At 45.6% G+C, this 11,900-nt stretch overlaps 1 protein-coding gene across 1 annotated transcript; it reads right to left on the bottom strand.

Annotated features, from left to right (window-relative positions):
- Nucleotides 1-1,599: 1,599 nt before the first annotated feature.
- Nucleotides 1,600-4,269, bottom strand: LOC134221793 (NADP-dependent malic enzyme-like). The gene is made up of 4 exons (XM_062700978.1): nt 2,887-4,269; nt 2,530-2,824; nt 2,273-2,463; nt 1,600-2,197 (listed from the first exon to the last, which is right to left on the bottom strand). Exons 1-3 carry the CDS (start codon nt 4,132-4,134, stop codon nt 2,303-2,305), a joined length of 1,704 nt encoding a protein of 567 aa, XP_062556962.1. The 5' UTR covers nt 4,135-4,269; the 3' UTR covers nt 1,600-2,197; nt 2,273-2,302.
- Nucleotides 4,270-11,900: the final 7,631 nt, after the last annotated feature.

Below are 11,900 nucleotides of genomic sequence, written 5' to 3'. Positions count from 1 at the left end.
TGGAAGAAGAAAGAAGAAAGAATTATGAAGGCAGAAGGAAGATGGAAGAAGGAAGGAGGAAGAAGGAAGAGGAAGAAGGTAGAAGGCTGAAGAAAGGAGCAAAAAAGAAGAAATATGAAGAAGGAAGAGGAAGAAGGTAGAAATCTGAAGAAAGGTGCAAAAAAGAAGAAAGAGGAAGGAAGAAAGAAAATGAAAAAAAGAAGGAATAAAAAGAAGGAAAAGGCAAAAGGAAAAAGGAAGAAGGTGGAAGGTAAAAGGAAGGAAGAAGAAAGAATGCGGAAGGAGACAGAAGGAGGAACGAATGAAGAATAACGAATATGGAAGAAGGAATGAAGAATAACGAATAAGGAAGAAGAAAGAAGGTAGAAGGGAGAAAAAAGCTAAGAAGGAAAGAGAATGAAGAAGCATGAAGGAGAATAAAAGAAGGAGGAAGAAAGAGGGAGAAAGAAAGAGGGAGAAAGAAAGAAGGAGGAATAAAGAAGAAACAATTGAGAAGGAAGAAGAGAAAAGGAAGACACAAGAAGAAAAGTAGAAAGTAGAATACAACAAAAAGGAAGAAGGAAAAAAGAAGAAGGGAGAAAGAAGGAAACAAAAAGAAAAAAAGTAGAAAGAAGAAGATGAGGAAAAGAAGAAAAAAGAAAGAAGGAAGAGGAAGAAGGACGAAGGAAGAAGAAAGAAAGATATGGAAGAAGGAAGAAGGAAAAACAAAGAAAGAATAAGAATGTAGGAAGGAAGAAGGAAGAAGAATACAGAAAGAAGAAGGAAGAAGGGGAAAGATATAAGTAACATAGTAGAAGGAAATAGGAAGAGAAAGAAGGAAGAGCGAAAACAAAAAAAAAAGGAGAAAGAATGCAGATAGAAGAAGGAAGAAGCAAGATTGGAGAAGGAAGAAGGGGTAAGGTGAAGAAAGAACCTCCCATTTTTCAATTTTTGCTTATTTTTGCTAATTTGGCCTAATGACCATTCTGCCTAATGACCGTTCGGCCTAATGTCCATTCGGCCTAATGGCCTGACACCTAAGTATACGTATATGGCCACCTGTTGTACATTTATTCGCTATGATACAAGATCTTGTGTTTGCTGGGGATCTCACAGGCGCGGAATTTACACGTACCGGTCGGTGGTCGATCAGCTCCATTGTTACAATCACCAATGATTTGTCGTTCGTGGAGGTCAACTACATCCAACCCACCTTTCCGAGCATTTTGATCAATGTGGTAAATAAAAAGACGTGAACCCATTTCATCAGCACTTTCTTATTTATCACATTGGTCAAAATGCTCGAACGGTTAGTGTAATTGACCTCCACAAACGTCCAATCAGAGACCAACCCACAGGCAAGCTGGTGCTCACGCATTGGAGCACCACAGATTCAATACAATGCCATGTTTGACATAGTTATAGGATTATAGAAACGGTTAACGTTTGCCATACGTTTATTCTCTTATAATGATGTCTAGCATCGCATCAAAAAAAAAAACACCGAAGATTAGTCAAATGGATTCCCATGAAATTTTACAACACTGAGAGATACCACTTCAATAAAGTCTGAAGTGTTGCAAGGATTGTGAAACACATATTCGATAATACTCTACACCGTTTTTTAAGGGTAACACAATTTTATTGTAGTCACGAATCGTTGTTGGTTGGATAAATGATATTCAACTTTGTCTTCATTTCATCGAATCCCTCCAACAGATCTTTAAACTTAAATGTCCTACTAGGTGATAATTCAGTACGGCTTTTGTTTGGGAGGCATTCCTCCCTTCTCTTATTTTTCAAGGGTTTAGTTTTTTTATAACAATGTTGTTGCAGCTTCCTTTTTTGTTCGCTCATATCTGCTGCCGTGCCTCTAATAATAGCTAATCTAATTGTCGCCCACTGTGTTGGTTGGTGATCGAACTGTCCTTCTGAGTAGTAGATCTTTGGAGTAAAGTAGGAAAAAATCTATCCACATTTTTCTTCATGCTTTTGCTTTTCAAGAGGAACATCCAATGGTTTGCAGTAGAGCGCGTTTGGCCTACTTTTGATAATGATAAAAGAGCAATTTTACACGTAATTCTAGTCGATTAGCGTTAATCAGCGTTGGTATCACAATCGGTGCGAATTTTTTTTTCGAATGAAAAACCTGATGAAATGTCGTTACTGAGCTTGAGCAGCCTCAATCGACCTCATGTCGTCCGACAGAAGAGAATATCTAGGGTAATAAATAAGAAACTAAATTGGTACAAAACGAGGGCGAATTGACGATGTGTAAAAGTAAAATAAATACTGGCTGCACTTGAGAAACTGAGCCAAGGTCTTATGCCTGCAGCTTGGTAGGGGTGATGGGGCGAGTAGGAGCTTCCTTTTGTGGGGGCCATTTCCAGGTAACGGGCATGGCACTTTCATAGTTGAAGTTGTACAAATGAGACTTGATGTACGCCAGCTTGTCCTGTGGTTCGGGGTATGTCGAGGCGAGACCTAGAAGAAACGAAATTGCGACGATCAATTGTTGTCATTAATGGCGGGATTTGGCGACGATCTTACCTTTCTCGTAGGCATACTTGGTGACTCCGACGGCGATTTCAAGAGAACAGTCCTGAATGGAGCCTAGAGGTGGGTAGAGCGAACCCTTGTCCAGATCTTCCTGTGACACGTGGTCGGCCACAGCCTGAGCAGCAATCAGGAACATGTCCTCTGGGATGTGATGGGTTCCGGTGACGATAACTCCCAAGGCAACACCCGGGAAAATGTAGGCATTATTGCCTTGACCGGGACTGAAGGTCTTACCACCGAACTGAACTGGAGGGAATGGAGATCCCGATGAGAAGATACAACGGCCCTATGAGCATAAAAAAATTATAATAATTTGAATATCCGTTGGTCTTGATGTAACTAACTCACCTCAGTATTTTCGTAGGCTGCTTGTGCGGTACACTCGGCTTTCGACGTTGGATTCGAAAGAGCAAAAATAATAGGTCGTTTATTGTTTTTGGCCATGGTTTGCAGAATCTCCGGTGTGAAGGCTCCTCCAGCAGCCGATGCACCGATCAGCACAGACGGCTTAACTTCATTGATCACCTCGGCAAAGTTCTTCATCACCTTATGGTCCTTGGCATAGAATGCCTTGTGGCCACCCAATCGGCCTTCCGGACGACCCTTAGCCAGGAGGCCGTCAATGTCGAACAACCAGATCTTGTCGCGAGCTTCCTGTAGTCCGCAACCTTCTGTCTGCATGGCCTTGACCACCAAATCGGCGATACCGATGGCAGCTTCTCCTGCTCCCAGGAAGCAGAAAGTATTTTCCGAAATCTTCTTGCCGGTGATTCGCTTTGATGCCAGCAGTCCTGCTACTGCCACCGAAGCCGTGCCTTGGATGTCATCGTTGAAGGTGCAGTACGTGTCCCGGTATTTATCCAAGAATCTGAATGCATTGTGGTTGCCAAAATCTTCGAACTGGATCAGCGTATTCTGACCGTACCGCTTCACTACCGCCTCCATAAACTCATCGATAAAGTCATCGTACTCCTTACCAGAAACACGCTTCTGCCGGAGTCCTACATACAAAGGATCCTCCAGCAAGGCCTGGTTATTTGTTCCGACATCAATTACAATCGGAAGACACTGGTGTGGTGGAATTCCAGCCAAGGCAGTGTACAACGCGAGCTTACCGACTGGGATACCCATTCCGCAAGCTCCCAAATCACCCAAACCAAGAATACGCTCCCCATCTGTTACAACGATGGCACGCACGTCGTGCTCTGGCCAGTTACGAAGGACTTCGTAGACGTAGCCACGATCGTTGATCGTGACAAATAGACCTCGGGGTCGTCGGTAGATCAACCCAAACTTCTGACAGGCCAGCCCCACAGTGGGCGTGTAGACGATCGGCATCATCTGCTCGACATCTTCGGAGATCAACTTGAAGAACAGCTTCTCGTTACGATCCTGCAGGTCCACCAGGTAAAGGTACTTGTTGAGATCCTCCTGGTAGCGCGAGATCGAGATTCGGCACAGTTCCAGCTGCTCATCCTGGGACTTGAACCGGGCGGGTTGCAGCCCGTGGATGCCCAGCACCTGGCGCTCCTCAAGGGTGAAGGCCAAACCTTTGTTCAGCCGTGGATCACGCAAGTGATCGATCCCTTGGATCATCGAGGGGCTAATGATGTCGCCGGTAACTTCATGGTAGTCCCGGGTTTGCTGGTGCTGGACGGTGGCAGTGACAGCGGCTTTCGTTAGGGCCCTCTTTGGTGACGCAGTGGCGGCCGAGATCGTTTTCAGTGCGGACGAGGCACCACTCGCTCTGAAAGTGAGATGATAATTTATGTCAGAAAGGGTAATTTAGATAACGACGGGATTGAGCTTTGTTGAATTCACAAACACACGTTAGCTATGTAATATATGCCACTTAAGCTAACTGTTTGAGACGATGATATAGCTAAAGTATCATGAAACGGAAAACTAGATGTAGTGAAGCGGTTTGATAAAAATAAATTAGGCACTGGGTGGTGATTGAGTCAAGTATGTGATAGGGCTTTGCTCTGGGATGAAAATAGATGAGAAAACCGATTCGGTAATTGATTTTGTTTAAACCGGCACGGTTCTGCTCCGTATGCAAGGTCGAGGTCAACATGTGATCTGTCAATCAGTTTCTATTATAGAAGTGATGAGTGGATGAGTTAAAATCTCGGTCGACAACTGCTTGGTTATACATCTAATCAGCAGAAGATAGAATTCAAGAAGTTCTGCATAATAACCTTACCGAAACTGTAAGAAATTTGATAAATCATAACTTTGGAAAGTGTAATACAAGCATGTAATACAGTGTCTGTAGAAAAAACTCACATTTCTTGTATTGAATCCTTGCAGAATTGTATGTGCCAATATTTTACACAATAACTAGCAGACCCAACTAACTTCGTTACGCCTAAAATTGATTTATTCTCTGATTAGCACTCGAGGAACTAACCTTCCCCGGGCCCTAAAACCTCTGCATACAAATTTTCACGCCGATTGGTTCAGTAGTTTCCGAGTCTATAAGGTTCAGACAGACAGAAATTCATTTTTATGTATATAGTTTATTGTATTTGTTTTTGTGGTGTACAAGATGTGGAATTTGAGGTTGTGACTTTCAGTCTTCTTATGCTCAAAAACGGGTTTTACGTTTCGGTTGCATATAGTGTACTTTAATCAAGGAGATAGCTGAGTCCCGTTCACATTTATTCTCAGCATAGAACGTTTTTATCACAACATTATAAACGCCCCCTCTATTGCTCGGTAGGGGCTGGAAGATTTTAAACCAATCCGAATACTATGAATTATAGTGCAGTACTGTTTTGGTACTTCTATAAAATTCAGCTCTTTGATTTTACTCCATCTAAACGATTTATAAGTAAGTTAGTGCAATTAACAGAGGGATGTTTGAATTTTCTAAATGCCATATCAAACTGTCAAAAAAATGCACGCACAAGATTACTTTTGACCGATTTATAATTATTTTTGATAGATCGTTCTTGTTGAAAAGCATGATAGCTATTCTTATGGCCGGGTGATTTTAGATTTTCAATATTTTTTTTAAATTTTAAATCAGGAAATGAGACGCTGCCCAAGAAATTCATTGTTTTTCAAGAATTTAAGGTATTTCTCTTACAAACCAAAATCTACAAACCAAATCTCATCAAATACCGAAATCCATTAAACGCTTCGTATTACCAAATGGCTTAAATTTGCAGTAAGAATGACTGAAATCCAAAGCGCCCCGAAACAAACAAAGTGACCCATGAATACAAGATTCTTTACGCACCAGCTGAGCACTGTTTTCGTTTCTCCTTTTCCACCTTCAGCGCAGTTGCAAGGAACAAGCAGTGAATGGGCTGATGCTTCCCCATATTCGTGAAATTGTAGAACATGTTGAGCTTCGATCTCCCTTCTGCCGAGCAGCAGGAATGGTAGAGTGGTATCGAACGGGACTCCCACTCATAAGATCTGGAGTTAGATTGACATGCTGGGCCTTACCATTTTTGCTGCATAGGGGAAGGGGGGGCAATATGCCCTAGCTATGCAAACACTGCTCTATTGTCTTATTTGTAACGCTATTCATGGGTATTTTTACATTATGCATCAGTTAAACAAGATAGCTAGTTGATGCCATTCAAAAATTGTCAAAAATCTCAATCATATTGATAATATTCACATTTCAAAAAAGTGGTGATATTTTGTTGCCGGAAAACTCATGAGGCAAAACGCCTTTCAGCTGGCGGCCCCTAGGGAACAAAGTACCACGCGTCGGCGAATCAGCATTCTAGTATGGATAGTCCGTGGATACGCAAGTACTTTGTAGGTTATTACCACTAGGGCGGTTTGGCTCGCCAAATGTTAGATGTTTCTTCAAAATGTGGAAATTTTCGGTTTTTCCGACCTTCCCAGGCACTATTTTGAAACTTTCTTCGCCTATCCTACATAATTTTAGATCTAGTTTTGTTAAGGACATATTAATGATGGTAAATATTAGGGAAACCACAAAAGGCGTTTTGCATCGGGGGGGGGCGTTTTGGGGCCTCTTCCCCTACACTAGTTTTTTCGCCGTGTAAAATTTAGGATACACATTTTCAGAGTCTTGTGAAAATTAATTTGAACGCAATAATGCGTCTTTTGGTTCGCTTGCATATGTCGGTCTTGAATGACATAATGTTACAGGACTTTTTCGTAGTGTGTAGATATTTTTTACAAATTCTAGAATTTCTTTGTTCATTATTGCAGAATGTCATTTTAAAATTCAATTTTTTTTAAATTCTTTATTAACGTGAAATTTATTTAATTTTAAAACTCTAAAAGTTTTTTTTTACTTGTTAAAAACATTATTTTAATATACTTCAACTTTTTGATTTTTTCTTGGAATTCTTCAGAAATAATTTTAGTAATTCTTTCGAGATGGAAGCACAAAAGCTCGTTTTTGGAATTTATAGAGGGATTCATAAAAGTATTCTTGAAGCAATTTCCGCACAAACTCTTAAAGGAACTCGAGGAAGAGAAAGCAGGATGATTTGTGAAGGAATTTTCAGGGGTGTAATGTGGTTAGCACCAGGAATAAAACATGGAGGACTTTTGGACGGAATTCGCAGTGAAATTTCGTTATAACGCCTATGGAATCTCTGGACTCCAGAGAAATGTTCAAACTATCTGAGAGGCTTCCGGACGAACTCTCTGAGGAGCTTCGAAAGGAATTCCCGAAGAAATTATTGATGAATCATCCTGATGAGTTGCTGGAGGAGTTTTGATGGAACCTGTGTAGGAATTCCGGGAAGAACTCTTGAAGAACCATTCCAAGGAATTCTGGGAGAAGCATTTCGAAGAATTGTGGAGCAACATCCCAACTAATTTCTGGAGCATCGGAAAAATTTAATTTCCTAGAGCAACTTCTAAAAGAAATTATGAAAGAATTTCCGGACGCATTTCTGTAGGAACTTCAGAAGGAACTTCCGGAGGAATTCCTGGAGGAACTTCCGGAGGAATTCCTGGAGGAACTTCCGGAGGAATTCCTGGAGGAACCTCCGGAGGAATTCCTGGAGGAACCTCCGGAGGAATTCCTGGAGGAACCTCCGGAGGAATCCCTGGAGGAACCTCCGGAGGAATTCCTGGAGGAACCTCCGGAGGAATTCCTGGAGGGACCTCCGGAGGAATTCCTGGAGGAAACTCCGGAGGAATTCCTGGAGGAACCTCCGGAGGAATTCCTGGAGGAACCTCCGGAGGAATTCCTGGAGGAACCTCCGGAGGAATTCCTGGAGGAACCTCCGGAGGAATTCCTGGAGGAACTTCCGGAGGAATTCCTGGAGGAACTTCCGGAGGAATTCCTGGAGGAACCTCCGGAGGAATTCCTGGAGGAACTTCCGGAGGAATTCCTGGAGGAACTTCCGGAGGAATTCCTGGAGGAACTTCCGGAGGAATTCCTGGAGGAACTTCCGGAGGAATTCCTGGAGGAACTTCATTATAACGCCTATGGAATCTCTGGACTCCAGAGAAATGTTCAAACTATCTGAGAGGCTTCCGGACGAACTCTCTGAGGAGCTTCGAAAGGAATTCCCGAAGAAATTATTGATGAATCATCCTGATGAGTTGCTGGAGGAGTTTTGATGGAACCTGTGTAGGAATTCCGGGAAGAACTCTTGAAGAACCATTCCAAGGAATTCCGGGAGAAGGATTTCGAAGAATTGTGGAGCAACATCCCAACTAATTTCTGGAGCATCGGAAAAATTTCATTTCCTAGAGCAACTTCTAAAAGAAATTATGAAAGAATTTCCGGACGCATTTCTGTAGGAACTTCAGAAGGAACTTCCGGAGGAATTCCTGGAGGAACTTCCGGAGGAATTCCTGGAGAAACCTCCGGAGGAATTCCTGGAGGAACCTCCGGAGGAATTCCTGGAGGAACCTCCGGAGGAATTCCTGGAGGAAACTCCGGAGGAATTCCTGGAGGAATCGAGGAATTCTGGAGGAACTTCCCGAGGAATTCTTAGAGGAACTTCCGGAGGAATTCCTGGAGGAACTTTCGGAGGAATTCCTGGAGGAACTCGGAGGAATTCCTGGAGGAACTTCCGGAGGAATTCCTGGAGGAACTTCCGGAGGAATTCCTGGAGGAACTTCCGGAGGAATTCCTGGAGGAACTTCCGGAGGAATTCCTGGAGGAACTTCCGGAGGAATTCCTGGAGGAACTTCCGGAGGAGTTCCGGGAGGGACTTGCGGAGGAATTCCGGGAGGCGCTGCCGGAGGAATTCCTGGAGGAACTTCCGGAGGAATTCCTGGAGGAACTTCCGGAGGAATTCCTGGAGGAACTTCCGGAGGAATTCCTGGAGGAACTTCCGGAGGAATTCCTGGAGGAACTTCCGGAGGAATTCCTGGAGGAACTTCCGGAGGAATTCCTGGAGGAACTTCCGGAGGAATTCCTGGAGGAACTTCCGGAGGAATTCCTGGAGGACCTCCCGGAGGAATTCCTGGAGGAACTTCCGGAGGAATTCCTGGAGGAACTTCCGGAGGAATTCCTGGAGGAACTTCCGGAGGAATTCCTGGAGGAACTTCCGGAGGAATTCCTGGAGGAACTTCCGGAGGAATTCCTGGAGGAACTCCGGAGGAATTCCTGGAGGAACTTCCGGAGGAATTCCTGGAGGAACTTCCGGAGGAATTCCTGGAGGAACTTCCGGAGGAATTCCTGGAGGAACTTCCGGAGGAATTCCTGGAGGAACTTCCGGAGGAATTCCTGGAGGAACTTCCGGAGGAATTCCTGGAGGAACTTCCGGAGGAATTCCTGGAGGAACTTCCGGAGGAATTCCTGGAGGAACTTCCGGAGGAATTCTGGAGGAACTTCGGAGGAATTCCTGGAGGAACTTCCGGAGGAATTCCTGGAGGAACTTCCGGAGGAATTCCTGGAGGAACTTCCGGAGGAATTCCTGGAGGAACTTCGGAGGAATTCCTGGAGGAACTTCCGGAGGAATTCCTGGAGGAACTTCCGGAGGAATTCCTGGAGGAACTTCCGAGGAATTCCTGGAGGAACTTCCGGAGGAATTCCTGGAGGAACTTCCGGAGGAATTCCTGGAGGAACTTCCGGAGGAATTCCTGGAGGAACTTCCGGAGGAATTCCTGGAGGAACTTCGGAGGAATTCCTGGAGGAACTTCCGGAGGAATTCCTGGAGGAACTTCCGGAGGAATTCCTGGAGGAACTTCCGGAGGAATTCCTGGAGGAACTTCCGAGGAATTCCTGGAGGAACTTCCGGAGGAATTCCTGGAGGAACTTCGGAGGAATTCCTGGAGGAACTTCCGGAGGAATTCCTGGAGGAACTTCCGGAGGAATTCCTGGAGGAACTTCCGAGGAATTCCTGGAGGAACTTCCGGAGGAATTCCTGGAGGAACTTCCGGAGGAATTCCTGGAGGAACTTCCGGAGGAATTCCTGGAGGAACTTCCGGAGGAATTCCTGGAGGAACTTCCGGAGGAATTCCTGGAGGAACTTCCGGAGGAATTCCTGGAGGAACTTCCGGAGGAATTCCTGAAGAACTTCCGGAGGAATTCCTGGAGGAACTTCCGGAGGAATTCCTGGAGGAACTTCCGGAGGAATTCCTGGAGGAACTTCCGGAGGAATTCCTGGAGGAACTTCCGGAGGAATTCCTGGAGGAACTTCCGGAGGAATTCCTGGAGGAACTTCCGGAGGAATTTCTGGAGGAACTTCTGGAGGAACTTCCGGAGGAATTCCTGGAGGAACTTCCGGAGGAATTCCTGGAGGAACTTCTGGAGGAACTTCCGGAAGAATTCCTGGAGGAACTTCTGGAGGAATTCCTGTTTCGGATATTGATCGATGTAATATGCGGAGGAATTCCTGGAGGAACTTCCGGAGGAATTCCTGGAGGAACTTCCGGAGGAATTCCTGGAGGAACTTCCGGAGGAATTCCTGGAGGAACTTCCGGAGGAATTCCTGGAGGAACTTCCGGAGGAATTCCTGGAGGAACTTCCGGAGGAATTCCTGGAGGAACTTCCGGAGGAATTCCTGGAGGAACTTCCGGAGGAATTCCTGGAGGAACTTCCGGAGGAATTCCTGGAGGAACTTCGGAGGAATTCCTGGAGGAACTTCCGGAGGAATTCCTGGAGGAACTTCCGGAGGAATTCCTGGAGGAACTTCCGGAGGAATTCCTGGAGGAACTTCCGGAGGAATTCCTGGAGGAACTCTCGGAGGAATTCCTGGAGGAACTTCCGGAGGAATTCCTGGAGGAACTTCCGGAGGAATTCCTGGAGGAACTTCCGGAGGAATTCCTGGAGGAACTTCCGGAGGAATTCCTGGAGGAACTTCCGGAGGAATTCCTGGAGGAACTTCCGGAGGAATTCCTGGAGGAACTTCCGGAGGAATTCCTGGAGGAACTTCCGGAGGAATTCCTGGAGGAACTTCCGGAGGAATTCCTGGAGGAACTTCCGGAGGAATTCCTGGAGGAACTTCCGGAGGAATTCCTGGAGGAACTGCCGGAGGAATTCCTGGAGGAACTGCCGGAGGAATTCCTGGAGGAACTGCCGGAGGAATTCCTGGAGGAACTTCCGGAGGAATTCCTGGAGGAACTTCCGGAGGAATTCCTGGAGGAACTTCCGGAGGAATTCCTGGAGGAACTTCCGGAGGAATTCCTGGAGGAACTTCCGGAGGAATTGCTGAAGGAACTTCCGGAGGAATTCCTGGAGGAACTTCCGGAGGAATTCCTGGAGGAACTTCCGGAGGAATTCCTGGAGGAACTTCCGGAGGAATTCCTGTTTCGGATATTGGTCGATGTAATATGCTGTAGCCGGCACGGAGCGATCCGCTACTTAAGGGATTTATTATTTATTATTTATTCAGACTAAGGCCGAAGTGGCCTGTGCGGTATATAAGAGTCTTCTCCATTCGGCTCGGTCCATGGCTACACGTCGCCAGCCACGCAGTCTACGGAGGGTCCGCAAGTCATCTTCCACCTATTCGATCCACCTTGCCCGCTGCACACCTCGCCTTCTTGTGCCCGTCGGATCGTTGTCGACAACCATTTTCACCGGGTTATTGTCCGACATTCTGGCTACGTGCCCGGCCCACCGCAGTCGTCCGATTTTCGCGCTGTGAACGATGGATGGTTCTCTTAACAGCTGATGCAACTCGTGGTTCATTCGCCTCCTCCACGTACCGTCCGCCATCTGCACCCCACCATAGATGGTACGCAGCACTTTCCTGTCGAAAACTCCGAGTGCGCGTTGGTCCTCCACGAGCATCGTCCAGGTCTCGTGTCCGTAGAGGACTACCGGTCTAATGAGCGTTTTGTAGATTGTCAGTTTGGTACGGCGGCGAACTCTATTCGATCGGAGCGTCTTGCGGAGTCCAAAGTATGTACGATTTCCAGCCACTATACACAGCAAAAAAAATATTAATATG

The sequence above is a fragment of the Armigeres subalbatus genome, chromosome 1, assembly GCF_024139115.2.
Source record: "Armigeres subalbatus isolate Guangzhou_Male chromosome 1, GZ_Asu_2, whole genome shotgun sequence".
Lineage (NCBI taxonomy): Eukaryota > Metazoa > Arthropoda > Insecta > Diptera > Culicidae > Armigeres > Armigeres subalbatus.
The sequence above is the reverse complement of the archived record's forward strand: the minus strand, read 5'-3'. Positions and strand labels throughout refer to the sequence as shown.